Raw genomic sequence first — 27,064 nt, 5'->3', positions numbered from 1 at the left:
TAATTTGACCAGGTTCAAATTTAAGGTCATGTGGTTGATGCGTCTGGAACCTGACATTTAATGTCATAACCAGACCACTGTAACAACTGTAAACTGTTTTAAGATATATAACAATAAAATTAGCCAAAATGAATTAGCTTAGCAAAATTTGACAGTTCTCGGTTCCATTTTTATTTATTCTGAAAAGCTGTTTCTTAACTTTGAATACTTTACATGGTTTGGACGTTTCTGTTAACATATAATTTTCCCTCCTGAAATTGTACTTTTAAACATTTGCTACAGTTTGCTACATTTCTTGATGGCAGTTCTGATTTTCTTGCAAACATTTGTACACATCACTAAAGATTTTAATGATTAATCCAAGCTGCGTGAATAATTTCTTTATGACTAGCTTCACCTCAGTGAAGAAGCCAGTCCTGGAAAATGCACAGGGGGGAGATTATACACTAAATCTTTCAAAGCAAGAGTTGCACAACACAGAAAGAGGGAGGAACAGACAGCGGATGATCCGAGCGCCAAAGCCTCGATTCTTTTAACCACTTGGCCTCCACGTAAAGCCGACAATTCCGCAATAACAAATCACATTTTGACATTTGGGGATTTTAAGAAATATACCCATTTCCAGCTCAAAATACCAGAGTGGCACACCCTTTTGTTTCAGCTGTGGTTAATTGTCATAGTGAATTAAGACTCTGCTAACGTGGGCTTCTTAGCAGGCTGGAGGTTACAGAGGCCACACTGGGATGCGGTCACGTGGAGGGAAAAAAGTTGGACTTCGAGATCGAGCCCATCCTGGGGTTTAGTTGTGCCATACAAGCAGAATAAGAGAGTCTCCTGGATTCTCCCCAGCTGAATGCTAAGCTGCAGTGGCTACGCTAAGACGGCACAAGCTTCCCATATAGAAATAAGAGGATAACTTGGCATGTTGCGCACAGCACAAATCTTTGACACAGTATTGCCAGTGTCTGACCCAAAATAGATTTCGCTCCGAGTGTGTTTTTGGGGAACATGTAGAGCAACAAGAATGCAGGATCACTCCAAAGAACACATTCACTTCTTTGCTGGATACAAGGAAACGAGTGATCGCTCAAATCCAATGGCTCTTTTATTTTCAAAAAGCTTCACTTAAGTATTTACAGTTTGTGCAAAAACATTTAAAGGTTTCAAGGACTTTACATTGTAAGTTCAACCTCAAGGCACATACATGGAACAACATCAATATTTCATCATGAGAACAGAAATTTAACTTTGGTTCCTAAGAAAACGTCTCGGTGTGGATGGCTAACGTAACACTGTGTCTTGGATGAGAAGCCAGAAACCAGGATGGCGACGTATCCCAACATAGCCATTTTACATGCACTGTAAGTTTCCAGCCTACTTCCTCTACACCAAAGAAAATCTCTGCGTGCTGCATCTCAACCGCGTGTGGCGATCGACTGGGAAGAAGAAATATTTGAAAGTCCAAACCTCGGTGTGATAACAAATGAAAGGCTATGAAGCTAAATACAGTACATGCAAAAAATTCTTGAATGAACATCACTGGCTAATAGATATTTGCAGCAAAGGTTCTGCCTGCAGGAAGAAACGGGCGACTTTCCACCTTTTCAATTTCACGTGTTCTGTCTGAGGTGACCTCTCAATGATTAAACATAATTATTCCAACGTGAATCAATGAGCTTCTCGGCACCCTGAAACTGTAATAAGACGACATTCGCAGCCGTGTGTAAATTCCATTGGCTATGGCACTGCAGTCTCTTGATCGAAATTAAGAGTAATGTATGCTGCAAAACAACCACCAAAGCCTCTTCCCAGTCTGGCTGAATCATTAGCAGTGCACCGCTTAATTTCTGGCACTATGGATGAACAGTCTCTTCGTTAGCTAGTGTGTGTGTCACGCTTCCTGTTAACGCCGTTATTGTTACTGCAGTCGATCGGAGAAATGTGCTTTCTGTTCTTGCTGCCGTCTCTTTATGTCTCATGTTTTCTACTCCCCTTTCTTCCTCCCACTTAACTCCCTCGCTCTCTCTCCCTCTCGTTAATTATTCATTCCTGCATAAAAGGTAAGGCAAATATCTGTCTCCGTTACACATTCACAGACAGGGGGAGATGCTAAATGTTGCAATGGATTCACCTGGCTTGCTTGATCGTGGGACTAAAATAGGGCTTTATATCTAAAATGAAAGAAAAAAAAATCCCAGTGGTAGCATGTTCAAGTGCTGCGTGGGATTATGGTCAGCTGTTAAAGCATGTAGCGAACAGTACATGGTGAACTGTCGGTTAGGTACCCAGCAGGGGAAAGCCGAGCACAGGTCAGGGCAGCCTGGTGTGTCTCGATGGACAGCATGTATTGGGTTGGCTGATATGTGTATTAGTAGAAAAAGAATTAAACAAAAAGTAGAGATACTTTGATAACCACAGAAGATGTAGAACAACTTGAGATAATTTTTAAAAATGATTTACATACTTGAATAGGAGCTGAGGAGTGAAAGATGGGGTTTGCCGTTTTACAAAGTTCACTTTTTTTTTGCTGAGATTAATGAGAAGACTCACATCACTTTCATGTCTGTATAGCTTAATTCAGTGATAAGCTAAAACTGTTATGTTCAACTCACCATTTACCAGCACCAATGCCAACACCACTAATGAGCACATTAGTTCACATTTGTTTTTAATCTGTGCAAAAATATGAAGTCTAAAAACAACATTTTATAGTAAAGTTTTTTAGCATTAGCCTGAGCACACTAGCTATTTTCCAGTTTTCAGACTTGAAGCTCAACTAGGATAATAGGCAGCCAGTGACAGTGTCCCTTATAGTGAGCAGAGTAGTATGATTGTTCCTTTTTCACATGATTGATATTGTGATTATTTTGGTTAAAAATATTCACAAAAAAAAAATACATTTGGATATGATGGCAAAAAAGAAATTAAAAAACCCGACAAATCAATCATCGCTATCAATCATCCTTAGCTTTAAATAAATTATCTAAACCACCTGCATATTAATTGAGAAGTTGGGGAATAATAGGTGGTTTCTTACTAAAGTAAGGAGAAGATTGATGCCATAGACACGAAGTCGTAGTCAAGAGCAGATGAGCTTAGCTTGAAACAGACAGGGCTATGGCTAATCTCGCTATGTCCAATATCTACATTAGATCACATTTGTTCAATCTGTACAAAAATTAGAAGTCTAAAAATGACCTTGTGGTTTTACAGCGTAGAAGACTTCATAGACTTGTTTGCGAGTGCAAACAAGCTGTTTACAAGCTGTTTTCATGTTTTTACTTTCCAAGCTAGGTTAGGCTAGCTGGCTGCTGGTGCTAGCACCTTTTTTTAGCATGCTAACAGTAAAGTGGTGTTAATTAGATGATTTTAATAGATTTTACTGCACAACTATCATGACCAAAAAAACAGATCTGACAAAAATAATGTTGTGATAGCTATAACATATCTGCTATTGGTCCTTGTTCAAATATTGCTATGCTAGCTAAAACGCTTTTCTGAGAAAACAAATTATATATCTTCGGTTTTTGTTTCTTTTTTTTGTGCAAATGAACAAAGAGCTGCAAAGAGTAAATCTGTGACCTAAACACACAACAACTGTACAGCAAAGAACAATTAGGCTACATGATAATATACAATATTCTGAAATGTTACAAAAAGTTTTTATGATGAAACTCTAGTAGATTTTTTTTCAGCTAAACACTCAGAAAAAAATGTCATTAAAATCTCTGTCATTAAAAAAAAATTAATGACAGAGATTTTATCTTTGAAAAAGAAATTACCACTTCCATCTAAAAAACAAATGAATTTTCAATACGTAAAAATAATTTTAGGGTGACCTTAAATTACATTTTAAGATGGATGATTTAATTCATTAAAGTATTCAATTAAAGGTTGAACAGATTTTAAGCACTGGAATTGCAAACAGGCCAATTTATCACAAACTGAGCTATTGCTGGAGTCATAGGAAGAGCGCTTACTTTTAATCTCAACGCTTCGCACGAGCCCTTAAAAAAATCTCTGAATTGTAAAAAGTGATCTTAGGTTGTGCCGACTCTGTCGGGTACAGTGCATTTGAACAGCTGAATCTGTGTGCCTCGCAAAGAGTTAAAAACTACCTCTCAGCATGAGCTTCGGGCAGCCATGTGAAAATAAGGCCTACATATTTCTCTCCCTTTTTTGGTTGAGGATTATGGGAAGGGGGGAAAGAAAAGGGAAGCAGCTCTTTAAGCCTGGCCCCTCAAAATAAAATCTTGTCAAATCAAATAAAGCTTCCTTAAGAGGTGCATAATGAAGACCTCACACTGGCACCCTCACATTCGATGCAAAGACAAGCCACCAACGCTTACAAGCTGAAGGGCAGGGAAAGCGTTTTAACTGAGCCGTGCACAGATCGGAGCGAAGAGTTGGACGCTGACACGGGAAGGCAGACAGAGTGGCAATCATCCTCTCAGAGATGCTGTTGTGAAGTGAGCAGCTGCATTGTTTTGGCTGAGCAAAGCGTGAATGAAAAAGGCCACACTATAAGTGCGGACAAAAGGATAAATAATGAGAAGGTAGATGAAGCGCTCGGTCGCAGCGCAGTGTGCGATGATGGGCGGGGTGCGAGTCCATTGTTGTAATTTCCTAATTTATCACAAAGTCTAATGGACGATGGGACAAGGTTGAGATAAGTGGCTGTATAATTAGTGTTATGTGTGAGCCATATCAAAATTCATCATGCTCTCCACACACACACACACACACACACACAAATCATCTCATAATGGACCGGAGTGGTGAAAATCCATATCATTTAGCCAGCAAACACAGAAACACTGTTAGTTTTAAATGATTCCACATCATTAAGTAGCCCAATGAGCAAAAATACTCGACACAATGCTGTTCAAGCATGAGTAATGTTGTCTGGGTAATGGGCTCGGGGGAAATGGTGGAGGTAAAGTGATCTCTCTGGCCTGTCTATGTACCACACACACACACACACACACACACACACACACACACACACACAAAACGCTGAGGAAAACTGCCCCCTTGTGGCCTCACTGGCCAAAACATTTGGGGGGGAAAGAAGCTGAGCGAACGAATGTTTCTTCGAAAGGAAAGGATCAGCAAGAATCAGCACATTCAAGCATGATTTTAGAAACAATAATTTTTCCAGAGCTGTCCAAAACCCACTAATTCTACCTGGAAACAAACAGAACAAAGATGCTTTTAGTGTCAAGGAACTTTCAGCCCAGGCTTTTCAACAACACCGATGATATTCCCAACCTGCATGGCCGTGCACAACCCCCGTCACACGCCACCACCGCCTACCTCTGCTCATTTCCTGCCTTGCTGCCATTAATAAGAACGTGCACTTCAATTCTCACGTTTTCTTTTTTTCCTTTTTAAACACACCGTCACTGAACCAGCGCCATATTTCCTCTAATCAGCAGTGTTTGGATTTCCCCGTCTGCTGTGTTGTTCTGGGGAGGGTGTTTTTATTATTCTTTTGATTTTTTTGCAGGGTTTCAAAGTGTGAAAAGGTCCTATTTTTGCTTCTGTGGTTAGCAAAGGATCCCAGCCCTGCTAAAGCGCCCCCTCCCCCAAAAAACATTTCCAAGGCTGACAGCAAATTTTTTTTTTGTCAGAAGCTACACCCAGGGTGCCGTGATTGTACAAATCCATGTTCATGTACAGTACTGACCGTTAAAACAACTTCCAAAACCCTGCTGGTTATAAAAAAAAAGAAACACTTGTATCTGTTTTTCTAGGAATAAAAAAGATAGCAGAGAATCCCACATTATTATCCACAGTATAAATTACATCGTAGACAGAACTTGGAAATATATATAATACAGTTATATTTCACTATAATTTTTTATATTTTTCAATGTCTAGACAAACAGTGTGTGTGTTTATGCAAGTCTTTTTGCTTTGCGTGTGTGTGTGTGTGTGTGTGTGTGTGTGTGTGTGTGTGTGTGTGTGTGTGTATGCTGCTGTACTGAGTGTCTGCAGCATCACGTGTGGCAGAACTCTGTACTGGGCACGTTGCTGCTCTTGCAGTAGGCTATGCTGTTGTTACTGAGGTGACAGTCTCTAAATCCAATGCCCCCGTTGGGAGTGTAGATGGGCTGGATGCGGAAATCTCCCTTGAGCAGCTGCTCATTGTTCAGCGCCACTATCTGGAAACTGGTCTCAGTCATCTCCAGAATGGAGTTATCCTTCTTGGTTCCAGCCTCGCAGTAGTCGTCTTTTCTCCTGCCGCGGTTGTATTTCCACTTGGTCGAAGACGACCGGTTCTTCCTGTGCATGTGCCAGCAGAACAAGCTGAGCAGCGTAACCAGGACGATAAGAACAGCCCCTCCTATGATCCCAGCCATTAGCAGCGTGGAGCTGATGCTGTCCTGAGGAGCCTGCTCTCTGCCCGGAGGCTTGGTGGTCACTGGCGGCTTGGTCCTGGCCTCGGAGCATATAGTATCCTCCCCAGGCCTATAGGAATTAAGGGTGTCCAGGACGTGCACGCAGATCCGATACACAGACCGGGGATCCAGGTTGGTGAGGCTGATGCGCCGCAGGTCCCCGCTCACCGTCCTCTCCTGCATTCCTTCGTTGATTTGGCTTTGGCCCCTTTTGACCCAAGTGACCTTGTAGGCGGTGACAGTAAAGTAGGAAGCCCAGCTCACGTCGATGTTGGTGGAGTTGACCACGTGGAAGGAGATCTGAAGAGGGTCCTCGTAAGGAGGCAGGGGTCCGGCAGGGTTGTTAAGTAAGGGGGGCAGCGTGGGGGAGGGGGAGTCAAAGTAGTAAGGGATGGATGAAGTGATGAGGGTGGAAATCATGGTGGTGACAGGGGTGGTGGTGGGTGGGGGAGGGGGTGTGGAGCGGAGGGTGGGCCAGGGCGGCTGGTCGGGTTGAATGGGGCACTCAATAATATCCAGCGTGAGCTCTCTGATTGTCATGCCACGCACCTTCTCCGGACTCGAGCACGTAAACCCGCGGGCGTTGACAGAGGAAGGCAGCGATTTGAGCCACACCACCACCCATTTTACGGTGCAGTCACAGCGCCACGGGTTGTTTCGCACTATGAGGTGCCTCAGGCTGGACAGGCCATCGAACACACCTTGTGTTAGAGTTTGAAGCTGGTTGCTGGAGATATCCAGTCTTTCCAGCCTGTTTAGACCCGCAAACGCCGCCACGGGGATCTGGTCGATCTGGTTCTCCTGTAGGCTAAGTTTGACCAGCGACTGGCTGGGCAAGAGAGGAGGGGGGAAAGTTAGTGAATTGCGGGCCAGAGCCAACTCACGGAGGGTGGCCAGGTCCTGGAAGGTCCCTGGTGCGATGCCCTCATCTGTCAGCAGGTTCCCGTCCAGCAGGAGGCGCTGTAGACGTGTCACATTCTGGAAGGCCTCCTCTGCAATGACAGCAATGCGGTTCTCATCTAACCGCAGCTCCTTCAGGTCTTCGGGAAGACCAATGGGAACGCTGCTTAAGTGGTTCTTGGTGAGGAAGAGGAGTTTGAGGCTTACCGCCTCCCTGAAGGCCCCTTCTTCCACCCCTACTGTGGAGATGGAGTTATCGTCAAGGTGTAGCTCCTCTAGTTTAGTCAATTGGGCAAGAGCTGCCTTGGAGATTGTTTGGATATTGTTCTCCTGGAGGTGCAGGACCTTGGTGTTTTTGGGCAGATTCACAGGGAATTCGTCCAGCTGGTTGCCGTACAGGTACACAGTTTCTACGGAGACCAGATTGTGAAGTTCCACAGGGAAACCAGCATTGTTGATCTGGTTGTTGTGGAGGTAGAGGACCTTGTAGCCCTCCTGTATCCCCAGAGGCACTGATGTCAGGCTGCGTTCGTTGCAGTACACAAACCCTTTGTCACAACGACACTCTTGCGGACAAGAGGCACCTGGGCTGAATTGCATTTGGAGGCTTAGGATGACAGTCAACCAAAATTGCAAGAACGAAGCCCAATCTTTATTCCAGGGTCCAGCCAGAAACTCCATAGTGGAAAAACAAACGGGGGAAAAAAGGCAAACCAACAATTAAAAAAAAAAAAAAACTGGCGGGAGGGAATAAAAAAATGAAAATCAGAGAGGCAAATGACGTATATATCCACCAAAAACCAGACCCATGAAAATATATAAAAAAGTCCAACTAAGATTGTTAAGTAATGATGCAGTTAGCTGGGAAAAGAGCAGGAAACTGTGGGAGTAATCCTGTAAATGCTAGTCCTCAGCCGAAGAGCGATGGTCTCATTAGTGGTGGCCAGGCCTCCGACTGACTCCATCCATGCTGAGACATCAGACCATAGCAGGACTCTTCTCTCGCTGCTCCATGCAGAGCTCAGCCAGGGCCAATTTGAGTGCCACCGCAGGCTCCGCTCGCCTGTCCGTCACACACTGCTGGTCCCAGACCAGGGCAGAGTCCAAGGGGGGTGACATTTGGATCCAGAGACCTGCGGGAAAACAAAGAGAAGCTAGATGAGTATTTTCAGAGGTGGCCTGTTCTCGGAAAAAAAGAAAAGAAAAATAGGGGGCCTCCCTTTTCCCTCTGTCTCTTTATTTAAAATACAAACACATACCAACTGACTTCCATTTTGCTCCCACTCTTCCCTTCTTTCCCAAGACAGACAGAGGCACAAAACATTGCACTGTGGAATTATGCACTGACTATGTAAAAAAAAAAAAGAGTCTGATAAATATTCTGAACAGCTCCTGCACATCCGGTTTCACAGACATAAAGAAGGCTTTTATCCCGTGCGCTCTATCAAAGGCGGTAATAGAGCACTGCAAGGACACACACTCGTGGATTCACAGGGTTTCTCAGCAACATCACCGCTGCTTAATGGAAAACATGCTAAAAAGAGGCGAGGTTAATAAAGATATGAGCTGTCTGTGTGCCAACATGGACACGGAGGATATTTCCTGGGAAAAGAAAACAATGCCGAACAGAAAACAAGCTGCAACAGCCTCTTTTCTGCTTCCCAGCTGCCTGAGCAGATTCTCGAGCAGAGGTACACGGGTAAACACACAAGTGCTTACAGTAAACACAGCCAATTGTTTTTGCCGGTGGCCCGAGGAAGAGCTCGTTATTACGTGCAAGGCCTGAACCTAACGTGGCCAAACTGGAGATTTTGAGGCTGTGGATGTTTGGAAAACAAAGACGAGGCAATCGAGGAACAGAGGCGCTGCATATCAGCTCCCCTCGCGCCCCGGATGGAGTGACAAGCACAAGCTGTCAAAAGAAATGGGATTGAAAAATAATTTAGCCCCTCCACCTGCAACAAATGATCGATACAGGCTGTTTTTCCACCTCGGAGAGGTTTGCAGTGAAGCACAAGGCCACTGGATTACAGTAGACCACCCCTCCCTAAAATCCATTATTCCAACTTTTATGAGCCATCAAATATTTCCCTGCCCCCCCCCCCCCCCCCTCTTTCCTTACCATAGGGAGCTTTCAGCTTAACTGCAGCTCCACCCGAAGTCAGCATTGGATGACACACGACGGTGGGAACGACTGGTTGAATGTTAAGCACTGCAACGGCCGTGACTGTGGATTAAGGAGCCTTGCAGGGTTATGGGGCCCCTCATCATTCAGCGAGCTCAGAGGAATCTGTTCAGTTTAGGGGCCGTGTTAAACAACTAAATCCAGACTTGGTATATCAGACAAGCAGCTATATTTAGTAGAAGGAGGGGGGAAAGAAAGAAGAAGAAATCTATACGCCTTCATGGCTCCGCTTCCTTAAATTCCTCCATTTGTTTGTTGACTAGATGGAAGCCCGCATGGGCTCTTTGTGGCAGGGATGGAGAAACAATCCTCTGACACACATCTGTGATCTACTTTTCTAAATTGAAAGAGCTAAATTTAATCAAATAAGCTTGTGGTGGTGGGGATAAGCAACCACATGAGGTGATAAAATGTGCTGCCACAGCGACAGAATCAACAGCAGAAGGCAGCAGCATCAAGATTACGATAGGTGCATAAATAAAATGTCACCAAGAATCCAGATTCAAAGAAGCACAGTGTCGAGTTTACTTAACACCACCAAAGAAACACAGATCAATGAGCTGCAGTGGCTTGATAAAAAAGGAGAGAAAAAACTACCCCACCAACACTCTGCTTTTTTTCCGTCTTGATTTTCTTTTTAATTTAATTTTCAGCCCAGGGAGCACAGTTTCTCACCACCAGATGAACGCTGTGATATGTGGCCAGGACAATCCGATTAGAACTGGATTTAGCCCCAGAAACGCAATTAAAAGTTTAAAAATGGATAAGGTATTTAAGAGGCGATAAGAGGCGGATCAGGTACACTTCAAAGGCTGCCCAGTGAGCGGTGTTCATTTGAATGAATTATTTCAAAGCGGGGAACGGGGGGGGGGTCGAAAACCGTGCAGTGCACAGAGGGTGAAAGCCCCTCTACAAAAAGAAAGAGGAAAAGAAGAAAAAAAAACTCAGGTTTTCACTCGAGTGGGAAAAATGTGGAGCTGCGTGTTTTGTTAGCGCCAAAAACTCGATGAAATGTCTCATGAACCGCACAAATATAAACTGAACAACCGTTTTTCCTTTGCTTTTTCTCTCTAAAAGTGTCTGGGAACCCGAACGCCTTTCCTTACCATACGTAGTTCTGCTGGATGTGGGTTCGGTTACGCTTTCTGCGCTGGAATAATGAATTTCGAGTGAAAAGTGGTTCGTTTAAACGCAGCCCGGGCCCGATGTAAAGCTGCATTTTAACACACACTTTCATTATTGACCGAAAAGCATCCATCGTACCTTTGCTGAGCCTTTATCCATCGCAAACCCCGCAACCGCAGTCAACTTTTCCCCCGTCTTTACGCCTCCGTCCTTCATGCGGTCCTGCTGCAAACCCGTGCGTAAAGCTCTGTTCGGCGACGTTTGTGCGAGTCGGTTCCTACGAGCAGCTCGAACCCGGCGACTCTACGGAGGAGCATATTTGCCCGCATGGGTTATGTCCCCTTCTGCCTCCCCGTGTGTGTCTCTCGGATGTGGCTGCGAGTCCGTCCGCACTGCCGTCGGTACTTTTTTTTTCTCTCCTGCGTTTTCCCAGCTTCTAAAAGGAGAGCTCCCTCCGCTTCGACTCAACACCGTGAGCGGCGCAAAAGCACCGGAGACAGCGGCAGGGGGCACTTCTCTCACCTTCCACACTCTGGCCGAACGGTGAGGACGCACTCGCCGAACTGTCCGCCGCCTGATCCGCCACGGGCCATGACGGCCAGCTGCGTCCGTCCTGTGCGCTGTTTTTGGTGGGGAGGTCAGACTTGCCTTTCAGTGCCTGGCGCAGCTCAGACCCGGACTCCCTGCGAGTTGTTTTCTTAGATGGATTCAGCTGATAGTGCGACGTGCCTTCTCCGCTCACCTCTCTCTCTCTCTCCCCCCCCTCTCTCTCTCCTGTCCCTCCTCCCCTCCTCAGAATAAAGAATGCATCTCCTCCAGAGCGGCTCCGTGATGGCTTTAAGCCACAGATCCTCCCCGCTGCCCTCACACTGCAGAAAATAGTTTGTCTCTCAAACACACTCTATCCCCACACACGCTATTTTGCCCGGCCTACCTTAACCCTCGCCACTGATGTCAGATCCGAGCTCCCCAACCACCCACACACACACACACACACACACACACACACACACACACACACACACTTTCATTTTAATCACAAAATTCCGAAATTAGTCCTGAAGTCACATTCCCGCTAAATAAAAGCAAAAGGAAAAAAATCTGCCTTTCCTTCTATATCATCCTGGATTTTAATTTCCAGTGTCAGGCAAATGGGGCTTTCTCTTTAGCTACGGTGCTTCTGTGCTGTTCTGTTGGCCCGCTGTAATGTCTTAGGCTTCTTTAACCCCTGTTCTTTTTGTGAAGTGTTCCTCTAATTAGCTTAAAGCTGGATAATTAAGCCCAAAAGTACGGCTTCATCTTTGCCCGCAGCCACTCTCTTGTACTGCCTCAAAGCTTCCAGACAGGCGCTGACAGCCACGGTAATTTCATCAGACTACATTGCACCCTGGCGTTAATACCGGCTCACCGGCGCACTGCTGCCGTGCCCGCGCACGTCCCCGGCGTGCGCTAACGCTCCTCGTGTATCAGTGCGCCAAACTTTGCCTAATTGCTCACGTGACGCTTCTCTCACTCATGCCCACGTAAAGTGTGCATGAGTGAGGACGTTTAAAGTATATGAAATTCATACGTCACACTCATAAGTACAGTGAGTGTGTTGCAGCCTGGCTAGCTGTTAATGACTAACAGCTTAAAGTGGCTAATGTTAGCAAACAGCTGGCCTGCTGTTGCCACACTCAGGTCCTGTTGTGAGATGAGCTTCTGACGCCATTTTGCTGAAGAGGTCTGATTCAGGGTTGTGACTCATTCTCCTGTGAAAGGCCAACTTTTGTACTGTTTTTATGTTCGGATGAAAGAAATGTCAAAGCTACCAGAGGGAATAACCTTCCACAGACATGAAACGATTCCATGTTTTTCTGCTTCAAATGTGTGACATGTGACTTAGCATAATATGTTTAAAGCTAACTCAGTGTGAAGTGATTGACATGAAAATAAGCCAACTACCATGTCAATCATTATTATTATTAATGATAACTAATAAAGGTATCACAAATAGCAACGATTTAAATGTGTCAGTCAGCTTGTATCACTCCACGTGTTATTGTCGTAAGAAGGCCTGATTTACCTGTGTTTCAAATATATTTTTCAGTTGTGCACCTGAAGCTAGGAAAACATGCAAAGCTGCAAAACGCTCTTTAAATGGTTCGGGTTTGTGGTTAGATGCCAAAAGATAAAGTCAGAAGACGATAATGGACGGCAGAAACGAGGAGAAGCCACTAAATGAATCATGTCAACTCTCGCTTCAAGTCAGCTTTGACAGGACGGGTTAGGCAACTCACAGACGTGTTGGGAGTAACTTTAAGTCAACAGAAGACAAGAAAAGCAGCAACAATAATATTTAAACAGTAGTTTATGTAAGTACAAGATACGAATTTTGTCATGGAATCCGACCTTCCAGCTCATTCTGTAAATCCTTCCAGGAAACAGCAGCAGCACATTTAAAAGCTTTTTTTCTTCCCTAATTCTGACTCTGGGGACAAATGTTTGTGTAATACTGGGAGAGTGCAGGCTATACCGTTTATGTTTTTGTACACATATATGCAGAGATAAGGACGAACCAGCCCCAGCAAAGATGTACAGATAAAAACCAACCAATGGGAAACTTTACAGAGACGGTCACTCAGCAGCAGCATACAGGCAACTGTGATGTACTCGAGTTCCACGGCGTCGTAAAACATAGACAACATAATCGTAGACAGGCTCCAATAATGGTTTTGATCTTAGGAAGCGCAGACAACTCCAATCCTCTTTGTATAACCTCCCAAATAATTTGCTGACTTTATGACTCTGCGCTACTGTTAGCAAACGCCACAATGCTAGGCATTCACAACTGCCAACATGGCTGCAGCTAAACAAAAATATAACTACATGCATATATGTGGTATAATTTTTAGTTGAATTCCATTCAGTTTTATACATAAATCCCAACAACAGTCATCCCAAGGTAAAATAAAGACTCTAACAATCAGACGACCCCCTGTGAGGTAACACTTTCTAGACTGTAGGAAGGAAAAACACCTTTTTAAAAAGAAGAAAATGAGGCGCAGCCATCGACGGTTGGGGATGAGGGCAACGAGACAGGACAAAAGACACACCGAGGAAGGGAGCCAGAGATTTATAATAACTAATGATTACCTGCAGAGTGGTGTCTAAACACAGAGAGAGTGAAACGAGGTGAGTGAAGAAGAAGCAGTCAGTACTTCATGGGAAGCTCCCAGCAGCCTACAGCTATTGCATCGTAACTACGGGAGGACTCAGGGTCACCTGATCCAGCCATAACTATGCGCTTTATCAAAAAGGAAAGTTTGAAGTCTATTATTAAAAGAAGAAGGACCTGAAAGCCAAGGGCTCGGCCTCCCGTTCTGAATGAAATATTCTAAGTAAACCAGCAGTCTGACATTGTTACAATTGTTACTATGTTACCATGTGATGGTAAGATGGGAACACCTGCTTATAACTCTCCTTTTGCCCATGTAAGTATTGAGCCACATATACAAAACCATAATATGTTACATTCCAATTATTTATCTACTGGAATTTATCCTGTAGTGTCAACTCTGTGTTCTCCAACCGTGCAAAGGCAGGCTGACTAGCAGTAGTTTGCTAGTTTCCCCGTCCTCAGTGAACTGCAGTCTAAACAGCAGAGCGCTGAAAGTCGTAAAAGGTTTGACAGCTGATTTGTGCCTGAGATGGTAGGGAAACATGCAAACAGCATTTGTAGGCTATGATGTGTGTCTTTCATGAACGGCAGAGGTTTGCAGTGCGTCGCCTCGGAGGGCTAGCAAACATGTCAGAGGCAAAACCGGTCTGATCCTGCTAGGATGTCATTCTAATTTATATTAGCTTTCACAGGAAAGAAATATAAATTACTAACAAAAGAGGAGGCATTTAAATGTCAGCTTTTGCCTTAGAAATACTAAAAGCTGTCATGATCTGTGTGCTGAGCCGGGGTCAGGAAGCCGTTCAGGTCAGCAGGTGCGCCTGCCTTTGATCTTTGCCTCCATTTGCCAGAGAGCATTAATGATGGACTTGCGGTGACCCATTTCAACAACGCACATAAGTCATGAACAACCTTTCCAACAAATCGGGCAGCTCCCGCTTAATCACCCCCGTCATATCGTCCAGTCAGGCTGTCCGGTGAGCACGTGTCGCTCAAGTCTTCTAAAAGCTACAGTCCTTCCACGAGATGATTCGGTTGTTCTCGCGTTTGCCTTTCACGTTTAATTTTGTCCGCCGCGTCCCCGAGACAGATGGGCGGCCGTTGCGAGGCCCAGTCCACAACATTTAATTCCTTCATAAATCAAGCGTCTCTGCACGCCATGAATTATTGATAAAGTGAATTTAGAGGAAACAGCCTATTTTTATTTTCTCCTTGATGGACGTGTTTTGCAGCAGTGTGCTACGTTCACGGTCGCTGCAGCGCGGCGGTATGTCTCGTTCTCTCTCGAGCACACAAATGGGGATGAAATGACAGACATTTAGATGAGCAAAGGAAGGTGGGGGGGGGGGGGGGGGGCTATGGGCAAATACGCTGAAGCCATTATCTGGCTTGTTAATTTGGTTTTGCTCATTGTTGTCAAGCAAAATAACAGAGCAGAGGTCAGATGTAAAATTACCTGCAAAATAAATAAATAAGAGTCGCAGCAGATCAAATTCATCAGGATTCCTTCTGCATGTGTTTGAAACTATATCGGACAAATGCAGGAACATACTGGAAGTGGAAATTCCCCTTCACTTGCCCAGAGACCTTCCCAGGGATTTTAGTTTTTTTGGTGTGGTGTATTTACTCTGCACGCTTGTGTACCTTGATAAAACTGCAGATACACACATGACCCGAGCGCACATCAAAGCCTGCTCTGTCCATCTGCTCCTGTTCAGGGCCCCAAACAGTGTTAAAGGAGGGCAGAGGAAGGAGAAGCGTGGGGGGAAAGTCCACTTAGATATGCAGATATGTTTATCCCACGGTTATGTTAGCTGCAGTCCCCGAGAGACATCATTAGCTTATCACATTTCTCCCTGCATGAATTTACATCTGGACACCTAAAGGCACTTCAAAGGTGGCAACAACATCAGTGTTTAAAAACCTCCGTGCACGTATTGGCAGGATCTCTGAAAAGCACTAACTGTGGGAAACCACAGTAATATTGCGAGCTGTGATGCAATCGGGGGCCCGCCGCTCCAGATTCCAGTGGCTTAAAGAAAAATATGCTGATTAGGTTTAGAGTGGGAGATCAATGCGTTCATTAATTTCTCAGGCAATGTAATTATGTTTGCCCTCGTCGATTATCAATCCACATGCATCTAACAGCACGGCGCGACTCCTAGAAGGGCCGCTTTTTCACAGCCAAGGGAAATAACTTGGCCGACAACACGATGTATATTATATCGCCAAGGAGTGAGCTGAGAGGAGGCAGGGGGCTGTGAACAAACTCTTTAACCCCTCCAGATTTAGTGCTTTTTTTTACCACTTTTAACTTTTTGATCTTTCGATTTTTTAACAGGCACAAACACAAAAAAATTTTTTTTTAAATTTGTGCCTTGGATTATGTCATTTAGAGCATCCTGACATCTGAAACATGGGTTTCTCTTTGCCAGGAGCAGCCAATCAGAACAAAGGTTGGAAGATTAAAGGAAAGATTAGGAAACCAAAAAAGCTTGTTTTTTAAATAGCAGATGTTGGGGCGCACCAAGGTCTCGTATAAGGTAATGGGACTTCTTCTCATATAAAGCGTTTCTACTTTATTCAGTCAATAATTCACACACACACTCATACAAGTATTTTTTTGTATCAATGACATTCGCACTCATTCATACTAGGATGAACTCATCAGGGCTCAGCATCTTGGCTAAGGATACTTTGGCATGCAGACCGGATCAGCAATTGAACCGCCAACCTTCCGATTAGCCACAGGCACCCATCATAAAAACAAAAGGTGAAAAAAAGAGGATTATTTTTAACTATGAATCATGCAAAGCTACTCTGGTGCAGTCCAAGAATGAAACTATGGAGCTGGAAACGAGCATAATAACAGGCCCTCTTTAAAAGCGGAGGAAAAAGTCAAGCGCACAGCGTCCTGTACGAATCCAGCTCCACTCCATCTGCCTCTTTAATGTCATGGGGGCTGTTTCGTGTTGGCATTTAAAATGTAAAAAGATTTATCGGCGAGGAATAAAAGTTGCTTTAATAAAATGAGCAAAATGGTCAGCGGAACTGTCGCGGCTCAATCAGGGTCGTTTCACGAGTAGCACCGAAGGCAGCGCGCTCCAACGTGAGCATGTGAATTATAGGGGAGCCAGAGTGAATGCAGGGTCCTGACTGAATGCTGCCCTGTGCTAATGCCAGGCTGTAAAAACACTGACTTGACAACAAGCAAGCCCCTGTAGTTCTGCTGAGGGAGGGATGGGGGGGAGAGCAGCAGAGGAAGGGGGAGCGGAGGGGGTGTAGGGGGAGAAAAGGGGCAGAGTGGTTTGAAATCAAAGGAGGTCAAAAGAGGACTGGTTCTTGATATGTGGCTGCCATGTCATCGCTGCCCTTCTACGATTTAATACCACTGACGAGTGCCGTGCAGTGTCTAATTGTGAAGATGAGTGGCGGCCTTTTTGCTGACGTGTGCTGCTCGCTGCTGTGAAAAATATCTTAAAAGGTGCCGTCCACCCTGGGAAATCTTTACTTTAGTTTACACAACAGGTCTGTGATATTTATCTCTGCCAGTATGTTGCAGTCAGTGCGTCTCAAAGCACTACAGCAGTGCAATCTGCTCACAGAGTGAAAATACTTTTCTTTATTTCTTCAATCCTCCAAAGCCTTCAAGACCATCCCGATTAAAAATATTCTGTTGAGCAATAAAGACATAAGTAGTTTTCCAATCATTGCTGCTTTTTTGGCCTTGCTATGGCCTTGTTGCTCCAGCACTTTGATAGCTGCTGACATATTTTTGTCTGGAGCAAACAATCAAACTTTAATGGTCCTTAGAAGATTAATCATATTCATATAGCTGACTCGGGCTCATCGGCACAGACTCACTCCAATTGACTGCAACGGGCTGGCAATATGTCTGCAGTTATTTGCAAACTATTACGAAACTGTCTAAGAGTGTCAGCATTGAATCCAAGTCAGACCGTGATTGTTTGGAGACCGGTTGACCTTTTCAATCAGCTCGAGATCAAAAGTCGCCCTAGGGGTGGAGTCAAAGGAGCTTGCAAAGAAAAGCGTCTGGACTCCTTTAAGTTGCTTGAAGACGTTTCATCTCTCATCTGAGAAGCTTCTTCAGTTCTAAGGTCAAATGGTGGAGAGTCCCAGATTTAAACCCAGTGGGAGTGTCCCCCCACAGAGGGACAAAAGGACCCCCTGATGATCCTCTAATCGCCTGAGCCAAGGTGTGAAACTGGGTGTGGGTCCCAATCAGCCAGAGTTGCCAGGGGTGGAGTGTGTCGGACACTCAACTTCCAGGTAAACATTTGTAATTGCCATGAACATATTAAAAGCCAAACTAGGAGAGCTATTCCAGTAATTCCTTAAAAACTGAAACAAAACTAAATTATATTCAATCATTTTTTTGCAGGGCAAAACGTGCCTGAAAGGCGAGTGTTCTGCTAATCTATGCTAACAGGTCAGTTAAGGATTTATGACACGGCTCCCTTAATGGCACTCGTTTGTAAATCAGAACTAGTTGTTGGAAGTTCAGCCAGAGAAACTTTGTATAAGAAGATGACTGCAGTGGTCAAAGGTGATTGCTGTCAGGTTGCTGCTGCCTGAAATTCTGATGCTCCGATCATTAGTTTTTTTTTCACAACCTGTTAAAAATATGAAATAAAAAAAAATTAAAATTAAACTTTATCATCTCAACCCTGTTTATAAAAAAATGCGTCACATTTCCATGTATTCTGAACGATCCCTGTGAAACTACAGATCCACGGTGTGAACAACAGAACAGTAATCACGAGTACGTTAGCTTTGTCACTGTGACGCATGTGAACTTTGCCTTATTAGCATTTCGTGTTTAGGCGGAGCCTCACGGAGCTGCTAGTATTTGCATTTTTAAAGATGACGTCAGGCTCTCATGGAGTAAGGAAGTTACTAAGAATTGAAACTGGCAGGAGAACAGTGCACTGTCATACCAGAGCGTTCAAAACACATTTAAAGCCAAAAACTGTCATTTTAATGTAAAAAAAAAAAGTTTCTTTTTTTCTTCACAAGGGAAATAAAGAAGAACCACTGCAGAATTTTTATTCTGATATTTCATGACTACATATGTTTTATCTTCACGTTTGAACCTTTTCTTAAACACCCCCACAGCTCGTTTGATATTTCTGAGAAGAAATAAAATACCCGGCTGAAAAGCGTAAAGCAGGCCAACTTCATGTAGCTGTTTTTAGCTAAAAGGCTTGAAGTGTGTTCAACTTTACAAATCCTGGAATTTCACTTTATTTGGTGAAAAATGTGCTTCCTCGCAGGATTTCCTTGACACAGCGCAGGCTTGTTAAAAACAGCCAGGATGTTTAGGAGTAAAAGTAAAAAGACCCGCGAGAGAGAAACTTACAAGAGATCAGCAGAGAAAGAACAGTAGAGGAGAAAAATAGACAGATGCCAGGAAGGAGCAGGTCTCGGGGTCACGCGAAAGATGGGCCTGATCCCACCTCCAATCCCTGCAGCTTTTCTTTTGTTTGAAGTCACATCTGGGCTAAATTTCCCCTTCTGCACGGAGCATAGAGGAAGTCTTCTGGGTGGGTGGAAAAGGGTCTCAGGGCCGCTCCTGCCTCCCAGGCTAAACACTTCTAAATACCGTACATCTATGAGTCACTGAACCAGGCACTGCACAATCCCATAGCCAGACCCTGAATCAGTGCTCATCACTCCATGATGACTGATGCAGGCTGGTCACTCATGTGACACGTTAGCAAACGCCTGTTTTGACTGAAGACAGATGCAATCAGTTCAACAGGTTCAAAAGATCACAACAGTTACCACACCAGAGACAAGGTACAACTCGTGACTTATTTCATCACACGGGTCATGACGGCCTTACTGCCTGCGAGGAGGAAGTCACGTGCACATTATTCTGTACACAAAGGGTTGCAACACTGATGAAACAGTTTGAGCTGCTTCTCTGTGAGGTAATATTTAACTGCATTATGGGAAATGTAGGTTCATTTCATACTAAGGACTGAAAGCCTGCTAGTGATTCAGTTTCAGCCAGACACATGCCCACGTGAGCGGAGAAATAACTTTGTAGAAGTGCAATAAAATTAAAAACAGTTAAGGCCACTCCACTGATTTTATAAGAGAAAACACTTGGGTGGTGTCTTTCAGGGTCGCCTCGGCCTTCGCCCAAAACATACTCTTTGTTTTTTAAAGAAGTGGACATACCAATGATATTATTGGGTTGCATTATGGGAAATGTAGGAATTTTTTTGGCTGACTCATAAAAGTTAGAGAATCTAGACTTTGATATCAGCAACGGTAAATGAGTGCAAAGCCAATGAACAAGTTCATCGAGCTGCCAAAACACAATTACAAGCTTGGTTTACAGTAAAGATGACAAATACTTTATGTCGTGAAACACAAGGACTGCTACGCATCCAATGAGCCCCGCACATATTTCTCTTTTTCATGTTGCACGTGAATAAAATGAAACTTTCAGTGTCTGAAAACGAGGAACTCGGCAATAAAACACTGTTTTGCCAAACTGGATCGGTAGCAACCTAAGAAGATGAGTATGCGCTGCAGCGCTGCACTGCTCTGACCACCAACTTGATTTGATCAGGTCTCAGCAGCTGCTTAAAGGCTCTGCCTGTGCTCGAATGACAATCTGTGTTTATCTTTGGCTTTCCCCTCCAACTAATTAACTAAATCCCCGGAACACCAAAACACCACAGTCCCCTGAACCTTTTCCTCTTCTGACAGCTGATTTATTAATGCACCATTTCAAATTAGAGCCAAGTGGAGGACGTCTCGAGACAATTTATGCTCGCACGACCTGAGACACTTATTAATTGCTATATTTTAATTAAAGATAATTACACTACCTAAGCATATAATGGGGGTTTCATTGTAAACCTTCTTTATTTAAATAACCCTGAGTAAAATGAAGAGATAATTGTTGTTGTCGTCCTTATTACGATCATTGCTTCCTTTTTTTTTAATTGAGCAGCTTAAATTATCCAAACAGTCGCGCACGCCAGGCACAGACGCACACGCTAAGGCTGTTCTTCACTTCCTCTTTGCTTATGTGCTCCCACGTCTTCACTTTCAGATTAAACACTCTGCCAATCTCTATTCCTCGTGGAAATGTTTAATTGCCTGGGAAGCGAGGAGACACTTCAGCCTGCGGTACGTCCAAAAAGTAGGCATTGCGGTGGATGTGCGAAAGGCTCCTATTATCCGTTTTAGCCCTCCTCTCGCCCTTTGGGTGTGAAAAATCCCCCGATGCGTGAGGCAGGACTTTGGATAAATCCAGATTACATCAGAAGGCAGGTGAAACGGCTCACAAAACAGTCAGCTAAAAATATAATTACGCTGTCAGACACCACTAAGCTACAGCCGGTAATCCTCTGCCACGCCGATGCCGTTTGCTTGTCTTTTCCCATCAAGTGCCGTAATTTAATATCCTTATCCTGTGTCTTAATATACGTTTCTTTCCTCTGGTTAATTCATCATCATCACATTTTTTTTGTTCCACTTTATTTATTCTTGCAACAATCACACTATTGGACTTGGCGAGCTTCAGTGTAACCTCATGCGTTATGGTATTAAAAAGCCTGGCGAGTGTTCTTTTGCTCTTATTTTGGAGTTGAAATTAAACAACATGAGATGTGCACATGACCGCTTTTTTAAATCTTCTTCTTTGCAGGATCCCAAAGTGCTGCTCACTATGTCCTAAAACACAAACATGAGATTTCAGTAAACGTGGTTTTGCTGAGGCAGTAGCCCCTTAAAACAATCTGCACTTCCATCTGGTCGCTGTGGTTTTTGCCCCTTGGTCTGGTTGCCTCCTCTCCCTGCCTCCCTGCTCTGCTTCCACTAACTGCCGCAGCGTGCCCACCTCACTCTCATGAAACATCCCGAGGGCGTCTCTAGAGGTGAACGCCTACACGAGAATTAGCACTCCTCTCAGGGTGCTTCAGGGACGCCCGGTGATTCAGAGCGTCTCATCGAGCCTCTTCTGGCCTCGCGTCCCGTGAAGAGGGAGAACAAAGAGGCTCAGCGAGAGAGGAAGAGCAGAGCGATCGATTCGAAGGGATCTGTTTTCATCGCTCATCCCTCGCTGAGCAACAGATCACTCCTCCTTTCTCGCTCAGGTGGCACGGGGCCCAACCCCGGTGCTGCCACCCTGCCCAGATTAATTGAAGCATGCTGTTGTAAATGAATCACACATGGCTAATATCTCCCCACTTTACCCTCTCTCCGACACACACACGCCTAGCGTCACCTATCTTCATTGTTTTTCTATTTCGGGAACAGGCGACTTCACCGGTGCCTCTTATTTTCTAAGGAAGTGATTCTCGATGGAGGTGTGAGTGTAAAGGTAACCGAGGTCAGGTGCTCGTTGGGTTGAGTTCACTGTAAAATTCATGACTTTCCCTTTTGGTTTTTCATTTGTCTCTTTCCACATCCCTCTCGCTGCTCTTAACCTGGCACAAAGCAGATTAATTGCGCTGTCCTACAAAAGGTAGAAATAAGCCAGCACACCTGCCCCTGTTGCCACTGTGCATTAAGATGAATACATCACGGATTTGTCTTTATTAGTTATTTATAAGACCCACTGCCCAGAATAACAGCGCTAAAGGAAAGGGACGGAGCGAACAGGCGCCAACGGCCTTTTTTAAGTAATACGAAAGCGTTGAGCACAGTGACATCGGCCACAGCGTCCTGCCAGCTGGCTGCATCGGACTCGTGTCGACACGGTGGATCACGTAAACGTCAGGCGTCATCGAGGCGAGGTGACAGGATTCATTTGTCTGCAGACACGAGTAAGTTTGTTTTTTAAGTTGCTGTCGGCAGTAATACTGTAACGTGTATTATTATCTATCTGTTCATATGTAACAAACATCCTGAGAGTTGTAAACAATAACAGATCAAATTAGGAGCAACATTAAAGGGGCAGAAAAAAGCCTTTTCCCCCAATTCTGTTCTGATTCTTGGGACAATCAATTATATGATATTGTGAGAACGAAGGCTGTATTGGCTGTGGTTTTAATAAGATAATTACATAAAACAGAAAAACACATTTTTATAAAATGTTTACTGAAAACTGAATCTTAGGACTTTAAAACTAAAAAAATAATAATCAGAAAACATGAGTAAAAACAACTCAGTCATGGATCGGCCTCCCCAGAGCCCAGGCCTCAACATGTAGAGCAAAAACGGGCAGTCAACCCATATGGAAGAGAACTAGTAAAAACGTATATGATTTACTCATGAAAGTGGCCACTTTCTCATTACTTTCATACATTGTTTTACTAAGTATCCAAAACATACAAGTTTCATTATATAATTTTTCAATGGATCTTATATCTGTTTTCACTCTTGTATGCTTTTCATACAAGTTTCACACAAAACAGACACAAACTTTATAAGATTTCTATTTATCTTTTCCATATGGGAACGCCCAAAGAAAATTCCAGAATGCATCAAATGCCTCGACTGTAAAGTGCATTTATTTGAGATAGATAATATTTTATAATTGTAAGGTCTCAGTGTGACTGCGATGTACATCCTGTCACCAGTGAAAAGCTGCTCTTGCGAACAGTTTAAAAAAACCACCATTCCCACTTATCAAATTAGATTTCCAGGCTCTGCAGCACAGGAAGTGTTTACTGCCTGTGAGCTAATATTTTATACCGACTCGAGATGTTTGATGGCTAATGAGAGCGCAGTCTTTCACAAAAGCCACAGTGCCCCGTTGGTCCCCTCTTATCGTCACACTCATCACGGCGTATTCACTAACTTGGCAAAGCCCCTGATTGCATGGTTAGAAATTCAAATGGTGGATGTATCGGGTTTGATATGAATATTATGTGGTTTGCCCATGGGGACAATTCCATTTGTAAGATCTGCTGCCTTTCTTTGTTTGAACCCCTTTGGATTTGTCACTTTGCATTAGCCTTAAGAGGTAAAGCTTTTAAATGCTCCCAATAATGGAAAGCATGCTTCGGCGGTGACACCGCTATGATCTATATCAAAGCCATCTGGAAAATAAAACTTGCCCGCTTGCCTTTAAAAGTGCGTTTTGTGCTCAGTAAATACTTATCTTGTGATAAACGGGCAAGTTAACAAAAGTGTAAATGTATTTACAATTTCAAACGATACGAGGATGATGCTAACGAGCTAAATTTGGGCTGCAGTACACTAAACCCTTGCGTGCGCACCAAACAACAGGCCTCTTTTGAATACGCTCCCCTGTGTCCTGTATGAGAGCGTGTCTGTTTTTTATTAAACGCCACCTTGATGGAATGTCATTTGTACACTAAATACTATGTTTCGCTCCCAGCGGCCGCTGCCCGCATGCATTTGTCAGGGCGAGCCACTTGTTCAACACGCCGATGTGATTAATTGTGTGTCTCTGCACAGATTTACACTGATAGCCCCTGCTGTCACAGACCGCGTGCACGGACGTCTCTACAACATCCACAGTGGCCTGGAACGGTTAAACAAATGGCCGCGAGGCAGAGCATGCTCGCTGTGCACCGGTGGGAGTTTGTAGGTGCTTATTCTGCACACTGAACTTCTTTGTTCTCCCGCCGACCTTCATCCAGACACTTTTATTTGACAACAAGGTGTGCCCCGCAACAGCCGATTGGAGCTGATGTCCCTATGCAGCTGCCAGGGGTGGTGATTATGACTGTCATAAAACAGCCTTGGCTCCATCTCCCTGGTGTATAAGGGAGGAAAAACAATAGCTGGCACATGTGCCTGACCAAAAAAACAAGGAAGGCAAAAATTCCCCCCGTGTTATTTAAAACTGTTAAGAGCTAGCAGGTATTTCTCATGACTATCTGCTTTCCCCCGGGTATCGGGTATCTTCAGGCATAGTCTCGGAATGATCCAGAAAGGTAGGCGGAATGCAGGGACTGCACATGGAAGCATTTTAGACGGCTGCAGAGCAGGCGTCCACCGGAGAGATGTAAGACGAAACATTGCTCAATATCCTCTTCAATGTATCTCTTGGAAAGAGTGTTAACACATGTTTGGTTCCTGGGCTATCTAGCCGTGTGTGTGTGTGTGTGTGTGTGTGTGTGTGTGTGTGTGTGTGTGTGTGTGTGTGAACAGTAACTGCCGTGTCACAGCGGGGGCTGTGCAGAAATACTCCCCTGGGACTTCAGCTCTGGCGTGGGTCCAGCTCTACTGATACATTAACAAGAAGAACTTGTTCTTATCAATGGGGCGCTTTATTCCTGCTGTACACACACACACACACATGTGCGTCCTCCCTGATCAACACACACAGAAATGCAAACATCAAACATTCCAATAAAGACACACACACACAACAAATACACCCAGCTGACTGATACACTCGCAGACAAACAGACAGTAGAGCACATAAACTGGTCTCAGACTGATAAACACACACACGGACAGACGGACACACAAACACACAGTCTGCCAGTACAGAAACAGTGGGGACATCAGGAATGCCCTTTATCACAGCACCTCTCACACACACACACACACACACACACACACACACACACACACACACACACCGCCTGCTTGTTGTTGTTCCCAGTGAGGTGAAACTGAATCTTTCAACTAGAAAAAAATATGCAAAAAAGATAAAATGGTAACAAAAAGTGCAGATTTGCATCAGTTTACACCAGCGGAGTCGTAGTGTTTGGGTCAGTGTGCAATAGCAGAGCCAGAACGCCAAATAATTCCACCGATAATGTTATTTTGTTTGTAGCTAATGCGCTGTACTGTTGGTGGACACAGCCTTAGATCGATCCATTTTCTGCTATTTACCCTAATGATGGTGTCAATACTAAAACGAGACTTTAGTCATCTTGAAACGTTCAATGTTGATCCATCCTCCGCTGTTTTTCAAAGACTATAACACAAGGAACAAAGAACAAGCTGGCTGTTCCTCTCCTGGGAAAACAACCCTTGACGGGCTTGATGGAACAAACAATTAACCCCATGAGACCAAAGTGCCCAACCCTAAACACAACCTCATGCTTTGGGCAAAAAAATGACTTTTTAGGGGAAAAAGGTTGAAAAGTTATTGATGTCTTTCATATGTTGTAATTCGGCAAAGATTAAAACATGTACTGTTAGAAAGACGAGCTAGCATCACAACATCGACGGCCTCAGTGATTCCAGCCATGGATGTTTACTGTGCACCCAGATGTGAATATTGTTTTGTATGTAAAACTTTATATTCAACTTTATATAATACTGCATAGAAGCTTGCAGTATTTTTTACTTAAAAAAATGTAACCTTTTGAAGTCGGATGATTCTTTGTGACAGAGCTACGTCTGACTTCGACCTCTGTGTTTGTATCTGTCAGTCTGGTAGAAATCAATTGTGTCAATGCACACAAAATAAAGGTTTTCACTTTTAAATGGCAAAAACATCCACAGTTTGAGACAAGAGAGCGAGCTTTGTGATTTGTATGAATTAAGTTGGCCGTTTACCTCAGTTTGAATCCCACAGACAGATTTTTTGTTAGGGTCCCTGGGTCGTCGACCCAGTGTTTTGTGTTTTTGGTTCTTTGATTTTGTTATTTCATTATAATCTAGCTTTGCTTTACGGGTTTTAGGATTATCCTTAGTTTAGGTTCTCTGGGTGGGGTTTGGTTAGAGTTTTAGTGTTCTGCTTTTCTGTCTGTGTTCCATAGTTGCTGTCTCCCCTGTCTGCTGTATCCCCACGTCCAGTCAGTGTCTGTGTCTGCCCTGGTCCCACGTCTCTGGTCCCTTTGTTATAGTGCTTGCCTGTGAGTCTGTGTTATGTTTCCTGTTTTACTTTGAAAGTCCATGTCTCACGTTAATGTGTCTGGTTTTGCTTCCTTTGTCTCGTCAGGCCTGATTTGCCCCAGCTGTGTCTCCCTCCTGTTGCCCATTCCCTGATTGCTCCCTCTGTGTATTTAAGCCCTGTGTTTCAGTTTGTCAGTGTTGTGATCTACTCTTATCTACCCTCCCTTATGCTGTGTGTTTTGGGGTTCCCTGCCTGCGTTAATGTTTGTACTTTGGAAGTTTGTTACTTTGAGTTCAACATTAAAGCTGTTTTTTGAGTTCACGTCTGTCTCCGGAGTCTGCACTTTGGGTCCTTTTCCTGCCTGCACACAGCCGTTCCATAAAATTTTTATAATTCAAGTGTGTTATTAGTCGTGACTGAAAGAGACTCAGTTAAATAAAGAAATATGATCATTGCCATGACATGAATCATTCTTCCTGTTGAAATAAATTAGGTTCAAAGTCTTGCTGACTCTCGACAACACAAACAAATAATTG

At 44.1% G+C, this 27,064-nt stretch overlaps 1 protein-coding gene across 3 annotated transcripts in view; it reads right to left on the bottom strand.

Annotated features, from left to right (window-relative positions):
* Positions 1 to 1,087: 1,087 nt before the first annotated feature.
* The window catches only part of flrt2 (fibronectin leucine rich transmembrane protein 2), a 50,725-nt gene continuing 24,748 nt past the window's right edge, over positions 1,088 to 27,064 (bottom strand). For 2 of the 3 annotated variants that reach the window (XM_082505450.1, XM_082505449.1), the window contains exon 2: positions 1,088 to 8,437. In XM_082505450.1, coding sequence (XP_082361576.1) covers positions 6,003 to 7,985 — 1,983 coding nt within the window. In that variant the 5' untranslated portion in view covers positions 7,986 to 8,437 and the 3' untranslated portion in view covers positions 1,088 to 6,002. Of the gene's footprint in view, positions 8,438 to 10,752; positions 11,413 to 27,064 lie in introns of those variants that run through there. The other variant, XM_082505448.1, reaches the window with a different exon arrangement.

The sequence above is a fragment of the Aulonocara stuartgranti genome, assembly GCF_965226115.1.
Source record: "Aulonocara stuartgranti genome assembly, chromosome: 15".
NCBI classification, from domain to species: domain Eukaryota; kingdom Metazoa; phylum Chordata; class Actinopteri; order Cichliformes; family Cichlidae; genus Aulonocara; species Aulonocara stuartgranti.
The sequence above is the reverse complement of the archived record's forward strand: the minus strand, read 5'-3'. Positions and strand labels throughout refer to the sequence as shown.